General features: G+C 39.9%; 1 protein-coding gene across 1 annotated transcript; it reads right to left on the bottom strand.

Annotated features, from left to right (window-relative positions):
• Positions 1-962: 962 nt before the first annotated feature.
• LOC118586632 (tripartite motif-containing protein 43-like) lies at positions 963-26612 on the bottom strand. Its single transcript, XM_036191729.1, has 10 exons — positions 26582-26612; positions 23861-24050; positions 22484-22506; positions 21993-22090; positions 5698-6109; positions 4923-5018; positions 4148-4378; positions 3303-3325; positions 2819-2916; positions 963-1706 (listed from the first exon to the last, which is right to left on the bottom strand). Exons 5-10 carry the CDS (start codon positions 6103-6105, stop codon positions 1198-1200), a joined length of 1365 nt encoding a protein of 454 aa, XP_036047622.1. The 5' UTR covers positions 6106-6109; positions 21993-22090; positions 22484-22506; positions 23861-24050; positions 26582-26612; the 3' UTR covers positions 963-1197.
• Positions 26613-26782: the final 170 nt, after the last annotated feature.

Raw genomic sequence — 26782 nt, 5'->3', positions numbered from 1 at the left:
ACCTGCATAAGCCCCAGGTTCCAAACAGCCAGCTCATGCACTAAGGACAGCTCCTGGTCCCACTGCCTGGGTGCCTCCCAAATAGCTCATGCTATTCATTTGTCTCACTTATCCAGAGGACCTGATCCAGCTGGGGGCTCCACAGCTTTTGGTTCATAATTCATGTGTTTCCATTGGTTTGGCTTTTTGTCCTTGTGCTTTTCCGATCTATGTCTCAACAATTCACACTCTTACGGTCCCTCCTTTCTCACCAATTGGACTCCTGGAGCTCCACCTGGAGCCTGGCCAAGAATCTCTGCATCCACTTCCATCAGTTATTGGATGAGAGTTCCAGCAAGACAGTTAGAGTGTTGGGCCATGTGATCACCAGACTAGGTCAGATCAGGCTTTCTCTTGACCATTGTCAGGAGCCGACAGTGGATGTATCATTGTGGATTTCTGGGGACCTCTCTAGCACTTTGTTTCTTCCTGTTCTCATGGTAACACAAGCCTTTAATGACACCACTGGGAAAGCAGAGGCAGACCCACATCTGAGTCTTCAAGACAAGCCACCTCCATAGACTTGTCCAGTACACCCAAGGTTTCAAAAATTTTGTCTCAAATAAAAAAAAAAAAAATAAGGAAAGAAAGAAAGAAAGAAATGGAGGGGGGGAGGAAGGAAGGGAAGAAGGAAGGAAGGAAGAAGAATGGAAGAAAGGAAGAAAGAAAGAATGAAAAGAGGGAAGGAAGGATGTTTCTTTCATGTGTTGGTGGTGCATGCCTTTAATCCCAGCACCTGGAATGCAGAGGACAGCCCAACCCATATGGAGAAACCATGTCTCAACACACCAAGAGTCTGTGTCAAACTGACATTAAAATAACAAGCACAACACATAACTGTGTTCCAGCTTGACACCATTAAGTGGAATCCCATAGGAAGAGCATGTTTTTATTATGCTAGAATACAGCTGAGGGTCCTGAGTACATTTAAAGGGGGCTTTAACAGCCAACTAGAGCCTGAGTCTCTAAGACTACTTACTCTCTTAGTATCTTAGCATAATTACTTAACATCAAGTATGCAAAAACATAAAAACAAAAATCACTATGAAACTAAGGATACTTTGTGGAATATGTGGACTACAGAATTTCATTTAATAGTTTTTAATATTTAATAGCAATAACAAAAGTAACATTACAGTAGGGAGTACTTAAAAATCACTATGGTACTGGATTGCAGATTTCCCCCGTGGAGAAGTAAGGCCAGACAGGGTTTTTCAAGGTGCCAGGAGGGTACTTGTGTATGAGGGAACACTTGGCAATATTAATGAAACTTAAACATCCCTCTTCACAATCAAGGAACACACCAACTTGGCCCAGTGGCTTCTCTATATAGTGCTGGAATACTGGGCATGTGGTGAAGAGACTGTAATGATTACCCTCCTTCACACAGACAAGAAGAAATGCACCTTCAGGTTCCATCACCTGGTTTCTATCCCTTAACAAGGAATCCTTACAGACCCCTACAGCCCAGTCCCTAGAGTCCTTCAAATCAATCTCCCAGTAATATTTCCCTAAGATGAAGTTCTGTAATCTCCAGGAAGCAAAATAGCATCCAGCAGAATCCACAGTTGTATCTTTATGGTGATGTCTGAAGCTGAATCTTCTCATGGCATTAAAGATGTTAATCTTGTGATGGATAATGGTTATGTTTGAAAATGAAATGTGCACTGTTGGAAGAAACAACATTTAGGCAAAATGACAGTTTACAATTTTCAGGTGAGAGAGTTCCACATAGTATGCATAGATTTTAAAAAGGGAAGGCTAAGATCTGAGGTTAAATTTGGCTCAAATACACCAATGTCAAGGATTTCCACAAGAAAAGATTGATAGCATGCTGAAAAGTTGTCTGAAAATTTCAGATGCTGTAGAGGAGGGAGCCTCAGCCTACTTCTGTCAGGTGACTTTTAATAACACCTGCCTAAGGGAAGATGTGTGCATTGCAGCAAGGGCCAGAGCAAAGGCCCTGCTCATGATCTACATGAAAAGTTATTTTTATGTAGATAGACGTAGTGATAACTTTCATATTGGTGTTTTGATTTGCATCTAAATGAGCATATTTATACTCAAGGAGATTCTAAATATGCTCTAGAAGTGGATCCCTAGATGTATTTGTCCTCCTTTAACCTATGGTTCCTCTGATACTCTTTCTCTATGAGGTTACATTTGACTTTTATATCTACTAGAGGGATTTAGACACTGCCTCATGTCCTATCAATTTGTTTCATTTTCATTGCTCATGATACATGGCTTTGTCGGTTATTTTATGATTTTTTTTGTTCCTTTGGTGTTAGGTCTTTCTATTTGTCCAAGACTGGCATGGAACTCACTATGTTGACCAGACTGTCCTCAACCTCATTGACAGTCCTCCACACTCTAGGTTTTTGATGCTGGGATTACTAATGTCCACCTCCTTATCTTGTATATTTTTAATCCATGGATTAAAATGCAATGTAAGAAATTAATTGCTAACACATTGAATGGAAAAAAATAAAATACCTCCATCACTGGCTATACTTGGTTTGAATTCTAGTGTCCAGAGTGAAATAACCATTCTATTCAATGAACAACTCATAGTCTCTTTTCAGCCACCATTACATACAACATGATATTAGTATGCATTTCTGTTTATTGATTTGTTTGTAAGATGACAATGTGATTCAATAACAATAGAATGTGACTTACCTAGACATATTTCTGGGGAGTTAAAATATTTGTGTTTACAAAGGTTATATTATTATTGAAGGGTACCTCTAGTCATTTTATCAGTGGAGACACTCACCTTGGAACTTCCTGTAACTTTCAGTCAGTCCAGTGATGGGTAGTGCATTGAGTTCTGGCTTAATAGCCTGCGGCATGCTCAGCTGCATTGACTCACTCCTGCATGGAAAAGAAAATATTGACCTGTGTGGTGCTAAAGAAAGCACAGGGTGATTAGGAAAAACTTCTTTCCAAGTTCAGCCAAACACCTCAGTTTACACAAGCCTGACAACTTGAGTTCAATCCTTGGAACCCTTGATGGAAGGAGAAGTCGTCCCCTGAAAGTTGTCCTCTGACCTGCACACATGTGCATGTACATACACACACATTCACACACCAACACACACACATAAAAATAAGAAAACAAATAAAAGAATGCAAAAAATTTCACACAAAAACAATTGAGTGTTTTCTATGTAAAAGATATCTGCACTTTCCTAAGGTAACTTGAAAATTTTTATAGCATATTTCAAGGTATCGTGACTTGTACTGATGGCCAAACTCACCTTCTGAACATGTCGTCCAAACCCTGCAAAGAAAAGAAGAAAAACTTAGATTTCTGAAGAGATGAAATACAAAAAAAAAAAAAAAAAACCTTTGTAAAGTTCATATAAATGTCAGTCACCATCGCACCAATCTATCTACCCTGGTAAATTATATTCATGTCTCAATATGATGCCAACCAAATAGATTAGCAGAACTCGAATTCTTAATGAAATCAGACTGGAGAGTAAATTTTGAGAAGGACATGGGTATTGACGGTACATTGCTTTTGAACGCCCACCTGTCTGCAAAGGTAACTTTTCCTGAGCCTGTCTATAAGACATAGGGATACTTTAGCTAAGGATACTTCAAAAGGGTGGTCTCACCCCTGAATGGTGCTTCACATGTGTATTTCAGAATTGCAGGTTTCGTGGCCTGAGTATTAGTGTGAGTTATAAGCTATCATGTACTACCAAGTAGGATCCTATCTCAAAATGCCAACCTCCTAAAGGACTCTCAAAAACACAGCACTCAAACAGAAGAAATTAAGACATGGGTTACTTTAAAATTGTGCACAATATTCAAGTAGAGGTAAAGAATGTTAGAAATAGAAATCATTGAATTTCAGTTTTCAGAGAAGCAAGGCACAAAAGACAAATGTTAGGACATATTCCCTGGAGAATCTACTGACATAATTTCAAAAAGCTTGTTCTTTCAAGATTATTACATAATTTTGTTTCTCTAGAAAAATTTCTGAAAAGGAAACACCCTTAAAAAAATGTAGGTAATATTGAAAGCTATCTTAGTATATCGATCACCACTTGGGCCTAAGTCAATAAAGCCTCTTCCTGCACTCCTCCATGCTCACCTGCAGCAAGACCACATATGGCTCCTGGGACATTGCCATCAGCTCCTGATAAGTTTCTCTTAGTTGTTTTCTATTTTGGACCATCGTAGCTTCACTTGTCCTGAGTTTCTCTAAAACACATTGGCCTTCATGTCTCATAGACTCAATATGTTTCTCTTCCTCTTCACAGAGGAGTGGATGTAGTTTCCTATACTCTGTCCTGATCATTTCTTCCCGAAAAGTCAAGTAGTCCTGAAGAAAAAGGAACATTCTCAATCATATTTGCTAAGTATTTTGTCCTCCCTCATGGCATACTTTTATGCTAAAATTTCACAAATGACTTGTATAACTCTGCTGCATATATTCTGATTGACTGTCTCCACATCTCAGAAAATATAAATTCCCTATTTATTTTTTTTATTTATTACACAAGCAATCCAACCCTAAGAAGCATTTACATCTATATTAGAGATGCAGAGGTGCCTGAATGAAAAGATTGATTATTCATATATGAACAAAAACATGAAACTCTGCATTTAGTAATTAGAATTCATGGTGTAGTCATAAAGCCTAATGCAGTGTGCAGAACCCTCAGCAATTCACGTATTAGTTCAAGACTCTTCTGCCAGAGGCAGACCATTCTTTCCAATATCAGAGATAGATTATACACTCAGAATGAGAGGTGAGCAGGACACATATTCCTAGTATCATATCCTATGCCTTACATTCAAATCTTGAATGCGAATTTTGAAAATATTAGCATCAAGCAGATTTTAAGCATGGTTCTCTTACTCACCGTCCAAAGAGTTCTCATTCTGTTTTCTGCCTCTAAATTCTCTTGATTTTCTTGGACCTTCTTCCATAAAGATGCCATTTGCTTCAAAATTCTTTCCTGTAAAAAAATGATGAATATCAATTTTGAAAAATAATACTGATAGACAGACTCTTGTGTAATTATTACAATAATTTTAGTGAGAGTACTAGAATCAAAATTATCCTTCATTTTTCTCTTTTTGTAACTATGAATTTTAGATTAGAACATAGAATTGTAAAATGTAGCTTACCCTTTTGCACAGGTATAGTGCTTAATAATTTTGATTACATGCTTGGCTGTACCTGACTCTAATGTACTTTTCCTAATTTACTATAAAGTCATAGACACATTTTTTTTTTTTTTGGTTTTTCCAGACAGGTTTTCTCTGTGTAACTTTGTGCCTTTCCTGGATCTCCCTCTGCAGACCAGGCTGGCCTCAAAGTCACAAAGATCCGCCTGCCTCTGCCTCCCAAGTACTGGGATTAAAGGTGTGCATAGACATTTTTAAAAGATATGAAGTTAGTATTGCACTTTCCAGTCACCATGGCATAATGCATCATAAAATACAAATGATGTTTACACTCATGAGTCCCTGAAAGGATGTTTACATTCCTAGTCACCCTGACTTTATTAGATGTTAATAAAGTGCCACCATTCTGAAAACCATGACTCTGTCATAATAAGGACCAGCATCTTCCTGCAGTTTGCTAAGCCTACCTCTCTCCAGCTTTCAAGTTCTCTCAGAAGCATCACTTACCATTTGCTCCTCAGCCGCTGCTTCAATGGGACAGTGTCTGTGTCCTCTGTGCTCGTGGGAGTTAGAGCAGAGTTGGCAGAGGAAGATCCTCTTCTCAGCACAGAAGATCCTCTTAGTATCCTTGTGGGTCACACACTTTTGCTCCTCAGAGCTCAGGTCCTTCATGAGGCTGGCTTGTCTGGTAATGGACACCAGCTTCTTCAGAACAATGTTGGTTCTCAAGTCCTTCTGTGATGGTTCCCTACACATAGGACATTGGACAGGAGGTTGGATGTCTTCCCAGGAAAGGAGGAGGCAGGCTCGACAGAAGCTGTGGCCACAGCTTATGGTGACTGGGTCTGTCAGGCAGCTCAGGCAGATGAAGCAGGTGAGTTCTTTCTGGAAGGCTTGTGAGATGTCTGACTCCATTTCTCTGAAAGAACAAAAGCAGAATTGCTATTATTTGACCCCAGAGAAGTCAGAAACAGCACAAAAACTGATGCAAGTTGTGATTTAATTCTGTGTATGGAAAAGCAGGCTTCATTGTTCAGCAACAAAAATCAAGATATGTATAGGATTGCAGTTGCTGATCTTTCCTCTTTCACTCTGCTTGACAGAAATACAGATTAATCTGATGTCCTTCTGCTACCTACCACCTGCATCTTTTTTGGAGATTCCATTCAAATTAGTGTCGTGTTGCTGGTGTGAGACCTGCTTTCCAAGTGTTTATAAATAAATATACACTAGAGTGTTCAAACTCTTTCAAATCCACATGTTTGCCTTTCACTACAGACCTACGAAGGTTAGACACACCCTTCCTTGTTGGCTATCCAAGAAAACACTCCCTATTTCACATGGTCTCTAGTAAACACTTTCCTTAATTTCTGATTTTCCCATCTTAGTCCTTCACATCCAGTGTCTCACCTCTCGACACTTGAAGGCAACATTAGTTACTTGTCTTCTTTCTGATGAAATAATTAACAAGAATTAGAACTGTGCTGGCTCATAATTCAAGGACATTGTCCATCATTGTGGGGAAAAAATGGTGGCAGGGGTTTGAGGTACCTGGTCCCATTGCATTGAAAATCAGCAAGAAGAAAGCAAGGAACACTTGCTGCTAGCTCCTGTTCCCTTTTCTTTAGTTTGAGACCTCAAAGCATGGACTGGTCAAGTGATCTCATGAGCATTTAGTGTGGCACTTACCAACTGTAGTGAATCTTCCACAAATAATCCTTCACAGACCTTCCCAGTGGTTTCCCTATCTATCCTAAATCCCATCAAGTTGAATGCTAGGTACCCTCTGTGGAAAGTTGTTTGTTTATCAAAGATACAGTTCCTGGCTTCAGTTTATGGGAAGAACATTGAGGCATAAATGAGGCTCTCATGACTATACCAGAATTTCATATTTAATCAACAGGTGCCTATTGTTCCTTCTCCTTGTAGGTCTAGATAAATAATCTTGGATTGACTGAGATAAACATCACCCAAATAACTTCAGCTTCTGTGGTCTGAAGCAAATGGATTCCATGGCTTTAGCTGGTGGTCTTATTTACCTTGAAAATAATACTAATACTCATTGTCAAGATTAGTTTAGAAAAGAGATGGAGACTCCAATGCTGCCTTCCTTAATTTATCTGATCGCACCCATTTGGTATGTTTTTCTATATTGGATACTTCATTCCAAAATAATTTATGAATTAAAAACTGAATGCAGAAAATTAAAAAATTGCACCAGAGTATAACCAGAATCTACTTTCCTGAATAGAATATTGTGATTAGTTTTCTCTAATTTAATCACATGTATACTTGCAACCTAGCAAATTAACCAATAACAGGAAGAGCCAGTTTTTCAAAGATGGTAAACTATTATCAAGCATTATTTCACACTGTGATGTTTTCCTATAGTTTATAACAGGAAAGTACTAAATGATTTTCCTTTGCTAAATAATGAGTTTTCACTTTTATAAATAATACTCATAGAATATATCTCTAAATGCCAGTAATTATCAATCTATTCAGAGCAGATATTTTATGCATTAATCATGTAAAAATAATTTAGAGGTATTGATCTCACATCTATGAACTATATACAGAAATACTCTATATATATTCTTAAAATTAAGAGACAGATCAAAATTGAAAGTTGGAACATCAGAGCAAAGAACGATTATAAATGGATATAGTAAAATTATCTATAGCTGTAACACAGTATATTTACAAAGCAAGATGATCTTATGGGATCAGAATCTCTTTTGATAACTAGCCAAATTTTAAGCATTTTTAAACAGAAACCTCAGTTTGGTAATAAAGTAGAAAGCACCAACAACTTTCCACGTTAAATTGTGAACTCACCCAAGAAATAGTCTCTGGCCTCAGCAGTGTTTAGTGGAGACACAATAGGAGCTCAGCTCTGGGGTATGATCCTCAATGTGTGGAGGGAATAGATCTAGCAGTCTAGGAGCCAGAAGGTATGGAAACACACTCTGTCTGGTCTAGAGAAGAATAAACCTGGCTGGCCCCTGGCGTGTCCTTATATACTCTAGAAGACCACGCCCACTTCCTCCCATGTTGCTTTTACTAATGCTTGCTATAGGTCAGCTCCTCTAAATACCAGTATTCTAAATGGATGGAAGATTGAATTAACTTTATGGTCAATAATCAAACCAATCTCCACAACAAGTTTTCCTGAGTGCCAGCTTAGCTGGGTGTGGTAGATCACACCTTTAATCCATAGACTCCTAGGGGATGGGCTGCTGAAGCAGGAGGAGTTTTAGTTCAAGGCCTGCCTAAGATATACAGTTAGAACTTTTCTAAAAAATAAATAAGTAAAGAGTAATTTTCTACAATATTCCACTGTTCGAAATATTGTGTAGTATGCTTATATTTTTGCTTTTCCTTTTGTAATTTCACAATTAATGATATCAATCTGTGATTTTAGCAAATGTCAACAGTAAAAACTTCTCAAAAATTCTTCAGAATTTTGTTCAACTCATTTTTATCATATTGACCTCAACTGCGATTTCTTCGAGAATCATCCCTTTCTCTACCCTCTCAACTGTCCCTTCTTTTCTTTTTTCTTTTTTAAATAAATACTTGAGAAATCCAGGCAGTGGTCACACATACTTTCAGTCATAGCATTCTGGAGGGAGATCTCTGTGAGTTAGAGGCTAGCCTGATCTACAAAATGAATTCAAAGCTGTGCTCCAACAATACACAGAGAAACTAGGTCTGAATAAAAAATATATTTTTAACTAAAACCCAAGTGTCTCTGACTTTTCTTGTGAGTTTTCTTGATTGAATCATTTGAAGTGGGAAGCCCCACCTTAAATCTTAGCTGGTGGCATTCAATGTAAAAGGACATGGAAGAAGGAAACTCTCTCATCTTTGCTCTTTGTTTTCTTGCTCTCACTCCCACTGGCGAGTTCATCCCTTCACTGGTATAAGAGCCTATTTTGGGGAGGATTTCAAAGTAGACTGAAGACCAGATGATACATCCAGCATTGTAGACTGAACCACTGCTTCCTCTCTCTCTCTCTCTCTCTCTCTCTCTCTCCATCTCTCTCTCTCTCTCTCTCTCTCTCTCTCTCTCTCTCTCTCTCTCTGTCTCTCTCTCTGTCTGTCTCTCTCTCTCTCTCTTTCTCTCTCTGCATATGTGTCCAAATTCACATAGTTTTGTTCCTCTAGATTCAGGGTGGTTGCTACACTGTTCTCTTGGTTAACTCCACATGTAGTCAAATTGACACCAGGGAATAGCCATGAGATGTGGTGGTATTGTATTCCCCAAAATATTGTTCACCCTAATAAATTTATCTGGGGTCAAAGAACAAATAGTCACTAGATGCAGAACCAAAAATGGTGGCTAGAAAATGGGTCAGAACAACCTATAGCAGAAGCTAGGCGGTGGTGGTACAGGCCTTTAATCCCAGCACTTGGGAGACAGAGCAAGGTGGAAAGGTGGATCTCTGTGAGTTCAAGGCCACATTGGAAACAGCCAGGCACGGTGACACACACCTTTAATCCCAAAAAGCAAACCTTTAATCCCAGGGAGTGGAGGCAGAACTAGAAAGATTCTATAAGGCATGAAGACCATAAACTAGAAGCATTTGCCTGGTTCACCATTTGGCTGGTTAAGCTATTAGGCTTTGAGCAGCACAGTTCAGCTGAGATTCATTCTGGATGAGGACTCAGAAGCATGCAGTCTGAGGAAACAAGACAAGCTGAGAAACTGGCAAGGTGAGGGAGCTGTGGCTTGTTCTGCTTCTCTGATCTTCCAGCGGTCACCCCAATAACTGGCCTCAGGTTTGATGTTATTAATAAGACTCTTTAAGATTCATACTACAATGAGAAGGGCTGACCACTTTGTGTTGGATGATCAGTTAGGGAGCTCCTCCCTAATAGAGCCTAATTCTTTGTCTAGGGATGGGACTCTCAAAATTTTCCACATTTTTATCAACATGTACATGGCTCTGGTCTTGTTTATCCTGCCATTTCTAGAAGAGACTGTTTCACAGCACACTTCCTGGTATACTGGCTCTCACTGTCTTTCTGAGCCCTCTTCCACAATTTTTCTTGGTGCCATTGATGTAGGATATCAACATCTGTTGGGGTCCAGATCCCCGTGATCTCATGATTTTTCATTCTCTCCAATTGTGGTATTCTGTGAGTGTCTGCCGTATTGCTGATGGCTTCTTTTCTATGTTCTTGTAAATAAGCATGACTATGCTTTTCTTACTTGATCTGAAATCTAATGTATTCTTCATTTTAGTAGGACACCAAATCAAGGATAAATTGTTTCAGGGATTGTGAGTTCAAGGAAATGATAGGAATGACTACTAAGAAGACTGGCAAGAAAAATGTACTTAGTATTATTTGTCATATCATGGAGATGTGTTTAGTTTTTAGAGAGCAAAGGAACCGTAATGGGTATCTTAACACACCTTCCAAGAAGTGTGTAAAATGATGATGAGAAAGATGATAATATTACATGTAACTTACCCATTAAATACTGGGTGAGGGAACTGGAGTTGTCAGACTGGTGAAGATTCCTTGTATGTAAAGTTTATTTAGTCTTCTAGCTATAAATATGGTCCAGATAACGATTATTCCTAACTGAGTTAGCAGGAATCTTATTGATGGAGTCATGACCTGTGCTATCATTCATGCTGTGTCTTCTATGTAGCATCTTCCTGGATTTGAATTAAAATCACTACAGTAACAGTTGTTACCTGATAGGAGCCGAGGAGATGAAGCCTCTTAGTTTCCCTTATGCAATTTTCTTTGCCTCTAAAGTCATAGCCAGATCCTGGAAAGCTTTAACCCTAGTTGAAGCCATTTAGAAACTGCCTTTGAGAATACCAGGGCAAAGAAGCTGGATGATTTGGTTCATTTAAGGAAAATAGAATGTGAACTAAGCTTTATGTGGAGCTCCCTGAGCCTTCTCAGGATAAGGAAGGGATGCTACAGGATGAATGCATACTGAAGTGGAGGTTGATGTGTTTCCTCCCTTGGAAGTCTTTGTTTAGATCTATATTCCATTTATAATGGGGTTGATTGTTTTCTTGATATCCAGTCTTTTTAGTTCTCTATATGTTTTAGATATTAGCCCTTTATTGGTTGTGTAGTAGTTAAACTTCTTTTCCTGTTTTGTAGGCTGCCACTTTGTCCTATGCCAAATAGAAGCTTTTCAGTTCCATGAGGTACCATTTATTAATTGTTGCTCTTAGTGGCTGTGCTATTGGTGTTCTGTTCAGAAATTCTTTCATGTTCCAGTGAGTTCAAGGCTATTCCACACTTTCTCTTCTATCGTTTTCTATGTATCTGGCTGAGGTCTTTGACCTATTTAGAGGTGAATTCTATACAGGGTGATGAATATTGATGTATTTGGAGTCTTCTACATGAGGCCATCCAGTATGAATAGGTACATTTGTTAAAGATGTTGTCTTCATTTTATTTTTTTATTTTTTTATTTATTATTATTTTATTTGTGTTTTAATTTTACACATCAGCAATGGGTTCCCCTGTCCTCCCTCCTCCCGCCCCCACCCCCACCTTCCTCTCATCCCCTCCCCTCCATTCCCATCTCCTCCAGGGCCAAGTCTCCCCTGGGGATTCATTTAAACCTGGTGGATTCAGTACGGGCAGGTCCAGTCCCCTCCTTCCAGGCTGAGCAAAGTGTCCCTGCATAAGTCCCAGGTTTGATTTTATTAATAAGACCTTTTAAGATTCATGCTACAGTTCAAAATTGTTAAAGTTTGCCGGGATTTTTGCCTGTTTGTTCTTGTGTTTGTTTGGTTTCTTTGTTTTTGTTTTGTTTTTCGTATCTCCATATGAATCTGATAACTCTCCTTTCAAGAGCTCTGAAGAAGTGTGGGTCTGGAAACAACCTAGATGCCCCTCAACTGAAGAATGAATTAAGAAAATGAGGTACATAAACACAATGACATACAACTCAGCAGAGAAAAACTATGACATCATGATATTTACAGACAAATGGATGGAACTTCAAAATGTCATCCTGAGTGAGGTAACCAAGACTCAGAAGTACAAACATGGTATGGACCCACACATGAATGGATTCTAGATGTAAAGTAAAGGATAATGAGACATCTCATAACTCCAGAGAAGCTAGTTAACAAGAGAGACCCAAAGAGGGATGAATAGATTGCTCTGAGAAGGGGAAATAGATGAGATCTCCATGAGTAAACTGGGGATGAGGGGTGGGCAATGGAGAGTAGGGGATATGGGATGAGAATATAAGGGAATGGGATGGTTGAGCTGGAACAGGGATGAAGTGGAAACACAATGAAAGTAATACCATAATAGAAGGAGATATCATGGGGATAGAGAGAAACCCGGTGCTAGGGAAGTTGCTAGGAATCCCCAAGAATGACCCAGGTTGGAGTACAAGAAATAGTGGAGAGGGTGCCTGAACTGAACTGGCTTACCCCAGTGATCAGACTGGTAAATACCCTGTCATCTCAGAGTTTCTTTCCAATGACTGATGGGAGCATATGCAGAAATTCACAGCCAAGCACTATGCAGAGCTCCAGGAGTCCAGTCAAAGAGAAAGAAGAGGGATTATATGACCAAGTACATCAGGATATTAATGGGGAAAACTGTAGAGATGACCAAACCAAACTAGTGGGAACTCATGAAAGTTGGATCAATAACTGTGGAACCTGCATGGGACCTGTCTAGGCACCCCTCTACATGGCTAGACAGTATTGTAGCTTGATCTGTTTGTAAGGACCCCCTGATAATCAGAAACTATCCCTGGTGCGTGAGCAGGCTTTTTGGAGCACGCTACTTTTGATGGGACACCTCGTGCAGCTTTGAGGCAGGGGGATGGACTTGCCTCTACTGGATGTGCCTCCTCATGGGAGGCCTTGCCTTCTTGTGGGGGAGACTGGGGGGTGGGTTGGGAGAGGGAGGCTGGGGGTGGGAGGAGGGAAGAGGCGAGTATTTGATTGGTGTCTCCACTGAAAAAATTTTCTTCCCTGGAACTCCCATCTGGACCAGAGGTGAATGCCTGGGGTTATAGCCAGAGAGGCAACTACCCTTGGGTTCCCACCTCTGGACACAGGCCACTCCGGGAGGACCTGACCAACTTGGCCCCAGTTTCCTGCCAATCTGCGGGCCCTGCAGGAAAGCTCCCCTTTTCCAAGACTGCAGGCAGACACTGCAGTCTCCACACCCTGCCCCCACACCCATCTGCCCTAGACCCCAGCCACTTCCTGAGACTCAGAGACCACCCCCCAGCTTCCCTCCACCCCGGAACTCCCATCTGGACCAGAGGTGAGTACCTGGGTTATAGTCAGAGAGGCAACTGCACCTGGGTCCCACCACTGGACACAGGCTACCCCGGGAGGACCTGACCAACTTGGCCCCAGTTTCCTGCCAATTGGTGGGAACTGCGGGAAGGCTCCCCTTTTCCAAGACTGCAGGCAGACACTGCAGTCTCCACACCCTGCCCCCACACCCAACTGCTGGAGACCCCAGCCACTTCCTGAGAATCAGAGACCAGCCCCAAGCTTTCATCCTGCCCTGGAACTCCCATCTGGACCAGAGACCAGAGGAACACCCATCTGGACAAGAGGAGGTCCCATCTGGACAAAATAAGGAGACAGCAGGGACTTCCTGAGACTCAGAGTCCAGCCCCCCAGCTCCTATCCAGCCAGCACTCTCATCTGGACCAGTGCTCCCATCTGGCCTAGAGCTTCCATCTGGACCAGAGAGAGGCTCCCTAAATCTGTCAACTCTCTCTGGACCAAGTATACTGATAAGACCAAGAACGAACACAAGAGGAGATGGGAAGACGTCAAGACAGAAGTACATACAACAAAATAAAGAGCAATACAGCATCACCAGAACCTAGCCCTTCTCCAACAGCTAGACCTGACCATCACAGAATGGAAGAAGAAGAAAACAACCTTATAAGTAACATCATGAAGAGGTTACAGCCTTATATAGAAGAAATCAAAAATAAAGTAGAGAAACAGACAAACAAAAAAGGGAAGGGCACTATAAAAAACTAGAGGAAAGGACGATTAAAGCAGAAGAAAACAATAAATCCTTGAATGGAAATCATGAAAAAGCAAGGGAGACAATCCAAGACCTGAAGAGGGAAATAGAAAAAATGAAGAAGACACTAGCAGAAGGAATTTTGGGAATAGAAAATCTGAGTAAACAAACAGGAACTTCAGATACAAGTATAACCAACAGAATGCAAGAGATGGAAGAGAGGATCTCTGGTGTTGAAGATATGGTAGAAGAAATAGATTCATCAGTCAAGGAAAACACTAAAACCAACAAAGTCATGACCCAAAATGTCCAAGAAATTTGGGACACCATGAAAAGACCAAACCTATGAATATTAGGGATAGAGAAAGGAGAAGAATACCAACTCAAAGGCATAGAAAATATATTTAACAAGATCATAGAAGAAAACTTTCCCAACTTAAAGAAGGAAATGCCTATGAAGATACAAGAAGCCTATAGAACACCAAACAGACTAGACCCCCCAAAAAAGTCCCCTCGCCACATAATATTAAACAACTAAACATACAAAATAAAGACAGAATATTAAGGGCAGCAAAGGAAAAAGGCCAAATGACTTATAAAGGCAAACCCATCAGAATAACACCCGATTTCTCAAAGGAGACTTTGAAAGCCAGAAGGACCTGGACAGATATAATGCAGACACTAAGAGACCATGGATGCCAGCCTAGACTAATATACCCAGCAAAACTGTCAGTCATGATAGATGGAGTGAACAAGACCTTACAAGACAAAACCAGATTTAAACAATACTTATCCACAAACCCAGCCCTACAGAAAGCACTAGAAGGAAAATTGCAACCTAAGGAAGGCAGATACACCCATGAAAACACAGACAATAGATAACACCACAGCAGTAAACCCCAAAGAAGAGAAGTACACACACACTACCACCAAAAAATAAAAATAACAACAGGAACGAACAATCACTGCTCATTAATATCCCTTAATATCAATGGACTTAATTCACCTATAAAAAGACACAGACTAGCAGAATGGATATGAACACAGGACCCATCTTTCTGCTGCATACAAGAAACACACCTCAAATTCAAAGACAGACACCTCCTAAGAATAAAAGGCTGGGAAAAGACTTTCCAATCAAATGGTCTTAAGAAGCAAGCTGGTGTAGCCATCCTAATATCCAGCAAAATAGACTTCAAACTAAAATCAATCAAAAGAGATGATGAAAGACATTACATACTCATCGCAGGAAAGATCCACCAAGATGAAGTCTCAATTCTGAACACTTATGCCCCAAACACAAGGGCACCCACATATGTAAAAGAAACATTACTAAAGCTTAAATCACATATAAAACCCCACACATTGATAGTGGGAGACTTCAACACCCCACTTTCACCTCTGGACAGATCGGCCAAATTGAAACTTAACAGAGACATAATGGTCTTAATTGATGTTATGGCTCAAATGGACTTAATCGATATCTACAGAACATTCCACCCGAACAAAAAAGAATATACCTTTTTCTCAGCACCCCAGGGAACCTTCTCTAAAATCGACCACATACTTGGCCACAATGCAAATCTCAACAGATAGAAAACAATTGGAATAACCTCCTGTGTTCTATCCGACCACCATGGTTTAAAGTTAGATTTCAACAACAGAAAAAACTACAGAAATCCTACAATCTCATGGAAACTGAATAACGCTCAACTGAATCATCAGTGAGTTAAGAAAGAAAGAAAGAAAGAAAGAAAGAAAGAAAGAAAGAAAGAAAGAAAGAAAGAAAGAAAGAAAGAAAGAAAGAAATTAAAGACTTCCTAGATCAATGAAAATGAATACACCACATACCCAAACTTATTGGATACTATAAAAGCAGTGCTAAGAGGGAAATTCATAGCACTAAGTCCCCACATAAAGAAGCTGGAGAAATCTCACGCTAGTGACTTGACAGCACACCTGAAAGCCCTTGAACAGGAAGAAGCAAAGTCTCCCAGGAGGAACAGATGCCAGGAAATTATCAAATTGAGAGCTGAAATCAATAAAATAGAAATAAAGAGAATACAAAGGATTAATGAAACAAAGAGTCGGTTCTTTGAGAAGATCAACAAGATAGACAAGCCCTTATCCAAACTAACCAAAAGACAGAGAGAGAGCATCCAAATTAACAAAATCAGAAATGAAAATGGGGACATAACAACAGACAATGAGGAAATCCAGAGAATCTTCAGGTCATACTTCAAAAACCTCTACTCCACAAAACTGGAAAATCTAAAAGAAATGGATAATTTTCTGGATAGGTACCACATACCTAACTTAAATCAAGACCAAAGAAACCATTTAAATAGTCCAATAAACCCTAAGGAAATAGAATCAGTCATTAAAAATCTCCCAACCAAAAAAAGCCCTGGACCTGATGGTTTCACTGCAGAATTCTACCAGATCTACAAAGAAGAGTTAATACCAATACTCTTTAAATTGTTCCACACAATAGAAGCAGAAGGTATATTACCAAACTCGTTCTATGAGGCTACAATTACCCTGATTCCTAAACCAAACAAAGATGCAACAAAGAGAGAGAACTACAGACCGATCTCCCCCATGAACATTGATGCAAAACTACTCAATAAAATTCTGGAAAACAGACTCCAAGAACACATCAAAACAATTATCCACCATGATCAAGTAGGCTTCATCCCAGGGATGCAAGGGTGGTTCAACATATGAAAGTCCGTCAATGTGATACACCATATAAACAAACTCAAAGAAAAAAACCACATGATCATCTCACTAGATGCAGAAAAGGCATTTGACCAAATCCAACACCCCTTCATGATAAAGGTCTTGGAGCGATCAGGAATACAGGGAACATACCTAAACATAATAAAGGCAATCTACAGCAAGCCAACAGCCAACATCAAATTAAATGGAGAGAAACTCAAAGCGATTCCACTAAAATCAGGAACAAGGCAAGGATGTCCCCTCTCCCCCTACTTATTCAATATAGTACTTGAAGTTCTAGCCAGAGCTATAAGACAACATAAAGAGATTAAGGGGATACAAATTCGAAAGGAAGAAGTCAAGCTCTCCCTATTTGCAGATGACATGTTAGTATACATGAGTGACCCCAAAAATCCAACCAAGGAATTGATACAGCTAATAAAAACCTTCAGCAACATTGCAGGATACAAGATCAACTCAAAAAAACTCAGTAGCCCTTCTACAATAGACAAACAGGCTGAGAAGGAAATCAGAGATACATCACCCTTTACAGTAGCCACAAATGATATAAAATACCTTGGGGTTATGCTAACTAAGCATGTGAAGGACCTATATGACAAGAACTTTAAGTCCCTGAAAAAAGAAATTGAAGAAGATGTCAGAAAATGGAAAGATCTCCCATGCTCATGGATAGGCAGGATTAACATAGTAAAAATGGCAATCTTACCAAAAGCAATCTACAGATTCAACGCAATTCCAATCAAATTACCAACATAATTCTTCACAGAGCTGGAAAGAATAATACTCAACTTCATATGGAAAAACAAAAAACCCAGGATAGCCAAAAGAATCCTGTAAAATAAAACAACCTCTGGAGGCATCACAATCCCCAACCTCAAGCTCTACTATAGAGCTACCGTAATAAAAACAGCTTGGTACTGGCATAAAAACTGACATGTGGACCAATGGAATCGAATTGAAGACCCTGACATTAACCCGCACATCTATGAACATATAATTTTTGACAAAGAAGCCAAAAATGTACAATGGAAAAAAGAAAGCATCTTCAACAAATGATGCTGGCATAACTGGATGTCAATGTGTAGAAGGCTGTAAATAGATCTATATCTGTCACCGTGCACAAACTTAAATCCAAGTGGATCAAAGACCTCAACATAAATCCAGCTACTCTGAACCTGATAGTAGAGAAAGTAGGAAGTACTCTTGAATGCATTGGCACCAGAGATCACTTTCTAAATATAACACCAGTAGCACAGACACTGAGAGAAACAATTAATCAATGGGACCCCTTGAAACTGAAAAGCTTTTGTAGAGCAAAGGACACGGTCAACAAGACAAAGCAACAGCCTACAGAATGGGAAAAGGTCTTCACCAACCCCACATCTGACAGAGGGCTGATATCCAGAATATATAAAGAACTCAAGAAATTAGACATCAAAATGCCCAACAGTCCAATTAAAAAATGGGCTATAGAACTAAACAGAGAATTCTCAACAGAGGAAGTTCAAATGGCTGAAAGACATTTAAGGAATTGCTCAACATCCCTAATTATCTAGCAAATGCAAATCAAAACAACTCTGAGATACCACCTTACACATGTCAGAGTGGCTAAGATCAAAAGCACAGAAGACAGCTGATGCTGGAGAGGATGTGGAGCAAGAGGAACTCTCCTCCACTTTTTGGTGGGAATGCAAGCTTGTACAGCCACTTTGGAAATCAATATGGTGCTTCCTTAGAAAATTGGGAATCCATCTCCCCCAAGACCCAGCTATAGCACTCTTGGGCATATACCCAAGGAATGCTCAATCATACCACAAGGGCATTTGCTCAGCTATGTTCGTATCAGCTTTATTTGTAATAGCCAGAACCTGGAAACAACCTAGATGCCCTTCAACTGAAGAATGGATAAAGAAAATATGGTACATATACACAATGTAGTACTATTCAGCAGAGAAAAACAATGACATCATGAAGTTTGCAGGCAAATGGATGGATCTAGAAAAAAATCATCCTGAGAGAGGTAACCCAGACTCAGAAGAATAAACACGGTATGTACTCACTCATAGGAGGATACTAGATGGAAAACAAAGATGACTAGACTGCTACACAACTCCAGGAAGGCTACCTAGAAAACGGGACCCTAGGAAAGACAACGGGATCACCCAATGACGGAGAAATGGATGAGATCTACATGAACAACTTGGATGACAGTGGGAGTAATGAAGGGCAAAATTTGAGGGAAAGAAAGCTTAGGGGAACAGGAGATCCCACCTGGATCAAGAACAGAAAGGGAGAATGAGGAATAACAGACCATGATAAATGAAGACCACATGAGAACAAGAATAGGCAGAGTGCTGGAGAGGTCCCCAGAAATCCACAATGATATATCCTCTGTAGTCTGCTGGCAGTGGTTGAGAGAAAGCCTGATCTGACCTAGTCTGGTGATCAGATGGCCAAACACCCTAACAGTTGTGCTGGAACTCTTATCCAATAACTCATGGAAGTGGATGCAGAGATCCTCAGCCAGGCCCCAGGTGGAGCTCCAGGACTCCAATTGTTGAGAAAGAGGAGGGACTGTAAGAGTGTGAATTGTTGAGACCAAGACTGGAAAAAGCACAGGGACAAATAGCCAAACAAATGGAAGCACATAAATTATGAACCAAAGGCTGTGGAGCCCCCAGCTGGATCAGGCCCTCTGGATAAGTGAGACAATTGAATAGCTTGATCTGTTTGGAAGGCACCCAGTCTGTGGGACCAGGATCTGTCCTTAGTGCATGAGCTGGCCGTTTAAAACCTTGGGCTTACACAGGGACACTTTGCTCAGTCTGGAAGGTGACAGGACCTGCCTGTACTGAATCCACCAGGTTTAAATGAATCCCTAGGGGTGCCTTGATCCTGGAGCACAGGGGAATGGAGGGGAGGGGCTGGGGGAAAGGTGGGGGTGGGGCAGGAGGGGGGAAGACAGGGGAACCCATGGCTGATGTATAAAATTTAAAACACATAATAATAAAGAAAAAAATTTTTTTAATTTTTTCTTAATAAAAAAGAAAAAGAATTGTAGGCCAGCAGTGGATTTTCATTCCTTTCATCTTAGGAATTGGGAGCCAGAGTGGATAGATCTCTGTGAATCTGAGGCTAGGCTGGTCTACAGTTCAAGTTCTAGAACAGCCAAGTCTACAGAGAGAAACCCATTCTTAAACGATCAACCTGAATAAAGAGAGGGGGAATCTTTCTTGTGATGGTGACATAAGCCTTTGATCCCAGCACTGGGAAAGCAGAGATAGGAACATCTCTTTCACTTCAAGGACACCGTGGTATATAACCTGGTCCAGAACAGACAAAGCTGCACAAAGAAACATTATCTCAAATAATAAATACAAGCAAGCAAGCAGAAATGAAAGAAAGAAACAAAGAAAGATATAAAAAATTTTTTTCAAGTGTTGATGGTGCACAAATTTAATCCCAACACTTGGGATGTACAGAGGAGAGCCAAGGCTACACAGAGAAAATGTATCTCAAAAAATCAAACTAGCCTGTGTCAAGCTGACATTAAATTAGCCAGCACAATACCTATCTGTGCTGTTGCTTCATACCATTAAATAGAATCCCACAGCTAGACCATATTTTTATGGTGCTAGATCCAACTGAAGGTTCTGAGCATAGTTAAAAAGAGCTTTCTAACTCTAAACTAGACTCTTAGTTCCTAAGACTAGTCTCTGTTTTACACTCTAAGCCTAATTATTAAAATAGTACTTCTAGAAAATGTGCAAAAACAATCAAATAAAAACTACTTTGAAATGAAGTGCTCTTTGGGAAATATGTAGACCATCGATGAAAAGGAAACGTAGCCTATCATCTTTTTCATTTAATAGAATTTTAATATTTCATAGCAATAATTGAAGTAACATTACAACAGGAAATACCTTAAAGTACTAAAAAGTACTGGAATACAGCTTCATATGTTCATATGTGGCCAATGGAGAGGTAAGGTTTGACAGGATAATTGAAGATGTCAGGAGGATACCAGTATATGAGGGAACTCTTGGCAACATTCCCAAAACTTAAACATCCATCCCTCCTCACAACCAGGGAGCTACCCAACCCGGCCCAGTTGGGTATATATATAGTGCTGGAATACTGGGCATGTGCAAGACTGCAACCATTACCCTCCTTTACACACACAAGAAGAAATGCACTCTCAGATTCAATCAGTTGGTTTCTATTCCTTAACCAGGAATTCTCACAGACCCCCACAGCCCAGTCCCAAGAGTCCTTCAAATCCAGTTCCCAGTAATATTTCCCTGAAATGAAGCTCTGTGATCCCCAGGAAACAAAACAGCACCCAGCAGAATCCGCAGATGTATCTTTATTGGCTGAAGGTGAATCTTCTCATGGCATTAAATATGTTCATCTTGTGATGGATAATGGTTATGTTTTCAAAGAAAATGTGCACTGTGGGATGAATCAACATTTAAGTTAAAAAGACAGTTTACATTTCTCAGGTGAGAAAGGTCCAAAGAGTCTTCCTGGATTTTAAAAACAGAAGGCTAAGACTTGAGGTTAAGTATGGCTCAAATACATAAAAATCAAGGATTTCCATAAGAAACAGTGGTAGCATTCAAAAAACTGAGGAATTTTTTGAAAATGTTAGATACTGTAGAAGAGGGGGGGCTTTTTTAATCTATGGAAAATCATAGATTTTCCTTTTCATGGATATTTTAATCTTATATCCAGTATAAGAAATTAATTGCTGAAGAGTTTAAAGGAAAATAATCAAATATCTCCATCACTGGGTACACTAACATTGAATTAGGCTGTCCTGAATTACTTAACCATCCTTTATGTCTCAATGAACAACTGATACTCTCTTTCAGCCACCATCACATACAACATGCTATTGATATTAGTTTCTGTTTGTTTATTTGTAAGATGACTAGGATTACAATGTGACTTATATACACATGTTTCTGAAAAGTTAAAATATTTTAATAATTGCAAAGGTTACCACATTATTGAGAGGGACTTCTGGTCATTTTATCAGTGGAGATACTCACCTTGGAAGTGGTTGTAATTTTCAATCATTCCAGTGATGGATAAGGCTTTGAGTTCTGGGTTCATAGTCTGGGGCATGCTCAGCTGCATTGACTCACTCCTGCAAGGAGAAGAAAATATTGATCTACCTGGTGCTAAAAATATCATCACAGTGATTAGTAAAAACCTCACTCCAAGTACAGCCAAATGGCTCAGGGGATAAATCCCTTGTTACACAAGCCTGTCAACTTGAGTCCAATCCTCAAAGCCCTTGATGGAAGAACATTGTCTCCTAAAAGTTGTCCTCTGACCCCCACACATGTGCAATAGCACAGGTAGACACACACTCCCACACACATAAATATAACAAATCAAATAAAAAAAATCCCAAACACATCATTCACAAAAAATTGAGTATTTTCTATGTGAAATTATGTGCACATTGCTAAGGCAGCTTGGTCTATTTCATAGCAATATTTCAGGGTATCAGGCTAGCACTGATGGCTAAACTCACCTTCTATACATGTCATCCAAACCCTGCAAAAAAAGAAAAACTTAGATTTCTGAGGAAATGGCATACAATGTTTGTTTATAAAGTTCTCATAAATGTCTGTCACCATCACACCAATCTATCCTGGTAAATTATATTTATGTCTCAGGATAATGCCAACAAATCATCTTTCAGATTGGCAGAATTTGAATTCTTGATGAAATCAGATGAAAGCTAAATTTGAGAAGGACATAGGTATTGATTGTACACTGCTTTTGAACCCCCACCTGTCTGCAAAGGTGAGTTTCCCTGAGCTTGCATGGTTAGAGGCCTGAGAATTACTGTGAGATGGAGGCTACTATGCACCACCATGTAGGTTCCTACCTAAAATACCAATCTCCTAAAGAACATCTGAAAAACACAACTTTCTAACAGAAGAAATTAAATAATAGCTTTCTTTACAATTGTGTATAATATCCAAGTAGAAGTAAAAAGAGTGTTGGAAATACCAAATACTGAATTTGGGCTTTCAGAGAAGTGAGCTACAAAAGAAAGAAATTAGGACATGTTCATTGGTGTATTTACTACAACAGTTTCATAAAGCTTGTTCTTTCAAAGTTATTATAGAATTTAGTACCTACAGATTATCCCTAAAATGTAACACCCCTAATATTAATGCAGAGAATATTGAAAGCTATCTTAGAATAACAATCACCAGTGTGGGCCTAAGACTATAAGGCTTGTCTAGGATATACAGTGAGAACTTGTATAATAAAAAAATAAAGAGTAATTTTGCTACAACATTTCACTATTTCTAAACATATTGTGGTGTGCTTATATTTTCTCTTTTCCTTTTGTAATTTCAAGGTTAATCATATTAATCTGTGGTTTTAGAAGTATCAACATTAAAAAATCTTAATAATTATTTGACAATTTGTTCAATTCATTTTTGTCACATTCACCTCAACTACAGTTTCTTCAAGATTCATCCCCTTTCTCTACCCACTCATCTTTCTGTTCTTTACCTTTTTTGTAAATACATGGAGAAGCAGGACTGTGGTGGGACATGCCATTAATCCTAGCATTCACAAGGCAGAGGCAGGCAAATCTCTCTATACATAGATATAGTAGTATGATTTATTACAATGACTTACAGGCTGATGTCTATCTAATCTAACAGTGATTGGCAATGAACAGAAAGTCTATGAATCCAGAAGTACTAGGTCAGAAGCTCCAAGATAGTTGTCAAAGTGTCATTTGAATCATTCACCCTGAAGGTCAGTCTAGTGTGAGGAGCACAAGCAGGAAATGAGCTCACGTACAGCCTTCTTTCTGTCCCTGTCTCCACTGACGCCTTGTACACATGACAGTGTAGACCCAGAATGCAATGTAGTTACCTACCTGGAGCTACAGTACTTGATACCTTTCTCAACTCCCAGAGCTGTATTTTAAAAACATCATTCTGTGGGCTCATTCTACCTTCAGAAGATACAGCCATATCAGCTGAGTGTGGTAGCTCACATCAGCCTCAGCTTTCCACTGGTTCCTTGACATCTTAGGAGAGCTCCTGATTAGAACCTGAGGCTGGGAGCTTTGGAAGAAACAGAGGTAGGAAGGATGGGTGTTGTGGTAAAGATCATATTTTTATTTGTAAGTTTATTTCATCTGTATTGCCTGCATTTGAAATCCTGTATATCACTTGCATGCAGGCCAGCTGAGACCAGAAGAGGGCATCAGATACCCTGGAACTGAGTTACAGATGATTGTGAGTAGCTAGATGTGTGTTGGGACACAAATCTGCTCCTCTGGTAGAGCAGCCAGTGCTCTTAATCAAAGAGTCATCTCTCCAACTCCCCCAAATCATCTTTAACTGACAGTGGAGTTTGGTATCATTGTGTCTACCCTTTAGAATTATGCCTGGAAGGAGCAGTACACAAATCTCCATGCAAATCAATGCCTCATTGATAGATTCCCCACTGCTTCAGCCTGCCTAGCAGAAAGTACTACCTGACTGTTTCCTGGATTCTCTCCTACAGGTTGCAGTAGGGCATGCTGTTACTTTCCAGGAAAACTCTCTTTACTATGTTCTGCTGTTGTTCAAAGTCTGTGTCTCCCACCTGGGCTATATCTACAAGAACATCAGCACAAAGTATATCAGGTGAATCCACACCAGCACACACAAAATTAACCCCAGTTCTTTCAACCTTCCTTCCCAACAAGAACACTGATTCGGGCTTTTTAGGAATGAAACACTAAGAGATTTCCTGAACATGAGAGGGATTTCAGATACTTACAACTTCCTAACATGTTGGAAGCCGCCTGCAATTTTAATACAGAAAGCATTGTTAAGATTGGGCTATACTGCATACTTTACAATGGTCTGGTTTTCTCTTCATGACTTAGGAAAAATGGGAATATAGCTCTACTGGTGCTGCATATGACACCATTACAAATGGAAAGAGCCTTTCCTGCACTGTACTTCCCAAGTCCATTAACACTTCAAGCAAATCCTTAATAGAACAGGGGAAGGGATTTCTGAGGGAACTGCTTCTATGATTCAATTTTAATAGATGTGGTGATGTCAATGACACCAGAGAGCTGGAGACGCAGTGGAAGAAAACCACCTGAACTTCACAGAGGATACTGCCTTTCAATGAGTAACACACATGAAACCCAAATAGTGCTATATTTTTATAGTAGACACACAAAGGTGTTCTTATGGTATGTCTGGATTCTGGAACATGTATACCACCTGGGAAATCTAGGAGAAAACAGTAAATGTGAGGATGTTGGCAACTAATGATTATAAAACACTTGGGAAATATTCTCAATGTGCACACATGTGTATGGAGATAGCTAGGGCTGCTGCTGGGCCACCCTCAAGTGTAGAAGGATGTTCCAGAAAAGAAAAGAACAAAACAAAACAAAATAAGACATAGGATCCTTGTTCCTCAATTAAAGCCCCTTTAAACATCATAAAATAAATCCAACTGATTCAAGCACATGAACTATGAACCGAAAGCTGTGGAGCCCCCAACTGGATAAGTGAGACAACTGAATAGCTTGATCTTTTTGGGAGGCATCCAGGCAGTGAGACCCAGACCTGTCCTTAGTGCATGAGCTGGCTGTTTAAAACCTTGGGCTTACACAGGGACACTTTGCTCAGCCTGGAAGGAGGGGATTGGACCTGCCTGTACTGAATCTACCATGTTGAGCTGAATCCCCAGGGGAGTCTTTGCCGTGGAGTAGATGGGAATGGGGGGGGGGGGATTAATTAAATTTAATTTAATTTTAAAAAGGAATTAATTAAATTAAATTAAATTTTAAAAAATATATGTATGTATATCACTGTATATATTCCTTTTTCTCTCTTCCAAGCCTATGTACTGATATGAATTCATAACATGCCCCCACGGTTGGGCATGCCTGGCAGATCTAGACACTCACACTAGCTATTTCTGGTGCAAAATAGCCATTTCCGGGTCAAAACGTCTCATGTGTCCAGGACCCTGTGGCTTTGCCTGGTTGCGTAAAGCACACAGCGCAACCATGTGATCTATGTGCATGTGTGGAGTAGCCACATAAGTCCATGTACACAAGCGCAGCCCAGCCTTTTTTAACCAGTGCCATGTTCCTCAGTCTCACTTTCTTTCTTTCTTGACCACATGTGTTTTCCACAGGCCTGTTTATGTCTGTCTCTTTCTTTCCTATCTTAATAAAAACTCTTGTTAGTGGATCTTGTCATGACATTTCCTCACAGGGTAAGAGCGCCGACAAACAACAGCCCACTTATAAAAATAATTACACAGAGACTTACATTACTTACAAACTGTATGGCTATGGCAGGCTTCTTGTTATCTACTTCTTCTATCTTAAATTAACCCATTTGCCACATGGCTCCTGGCTTACCAGTACCTTACATCTTCTTTGTCATGTCGGTGGCTGGCAGTGTCTCTCTGCTTCAGCCTTCCACTTTCCCAAATTCTCTTCCCTCCTTGTCCAGCCTACTCTTCCTGCCTGGCTACTGGCCAATCAACGTTTTATTAAGCAATCAGAGCAACATATTTAACATACAGAACATCTCACAGCAGTGGAGAGGGTGCCTGAACTGATCTGGCTTACCCCAGTGATCAGACTGGTGAATACCCCAACTGTCATCAAAGAGCTTCTCTCCAATGACTGATGGAAGCAGATCCAGAGATCCACAGCCAAACACCAGGCAGCGCTCCAAGAGTCCAGTCAAAGAGAGACAAGAGGGATTCTATGAGCAAGTGCATCAGGATCATGATGAGGAAACCTGCAGAGATGACCAAACCAAACTAG

Source organism: Onychomys torridus, chromosome 7 (assembly GCF_903995425.1).
Source record: "Onychomys torridus chromosome 7, mOncTor1.1, whole genome shotgun sequence".
Lineage (NCBI taxonomy): Eukaryota > Metazoa > Chordata > Mammalia > Rodentia > Cricetidae > Onychomys > Onychomys torridus.
Note: the sequence above shows the minus strand (reverse complement) of the source record. Positions and strands in the feature narration are given on the sequence as shown.

Bases quoted from the DNA above. Each gene is read 5' to 3' on its own strand.
- LOC118586632 (XM_036191729.1), bottom strand. From the start codon at position 6,105: ATGGAGTCAGACATCTCACAAGCCTTCCAGAAAGAACTCACCTGCTTC. The intron at 5,019-5,697 runs GTAAGTGATGCT...ATTTTTTTACAG, and splicing joins CAGCGGCTGAGGAGCAAATG to GAAAGAATTTTGAAGCAAAT. The intron at 3,326-4,147 runs GTGAGCATGGAG...TTTTCTTTGCAG, and splicing joins CATATGTGGTCTTGCTGCAG to GGTTTGGACGACATGTTCAG.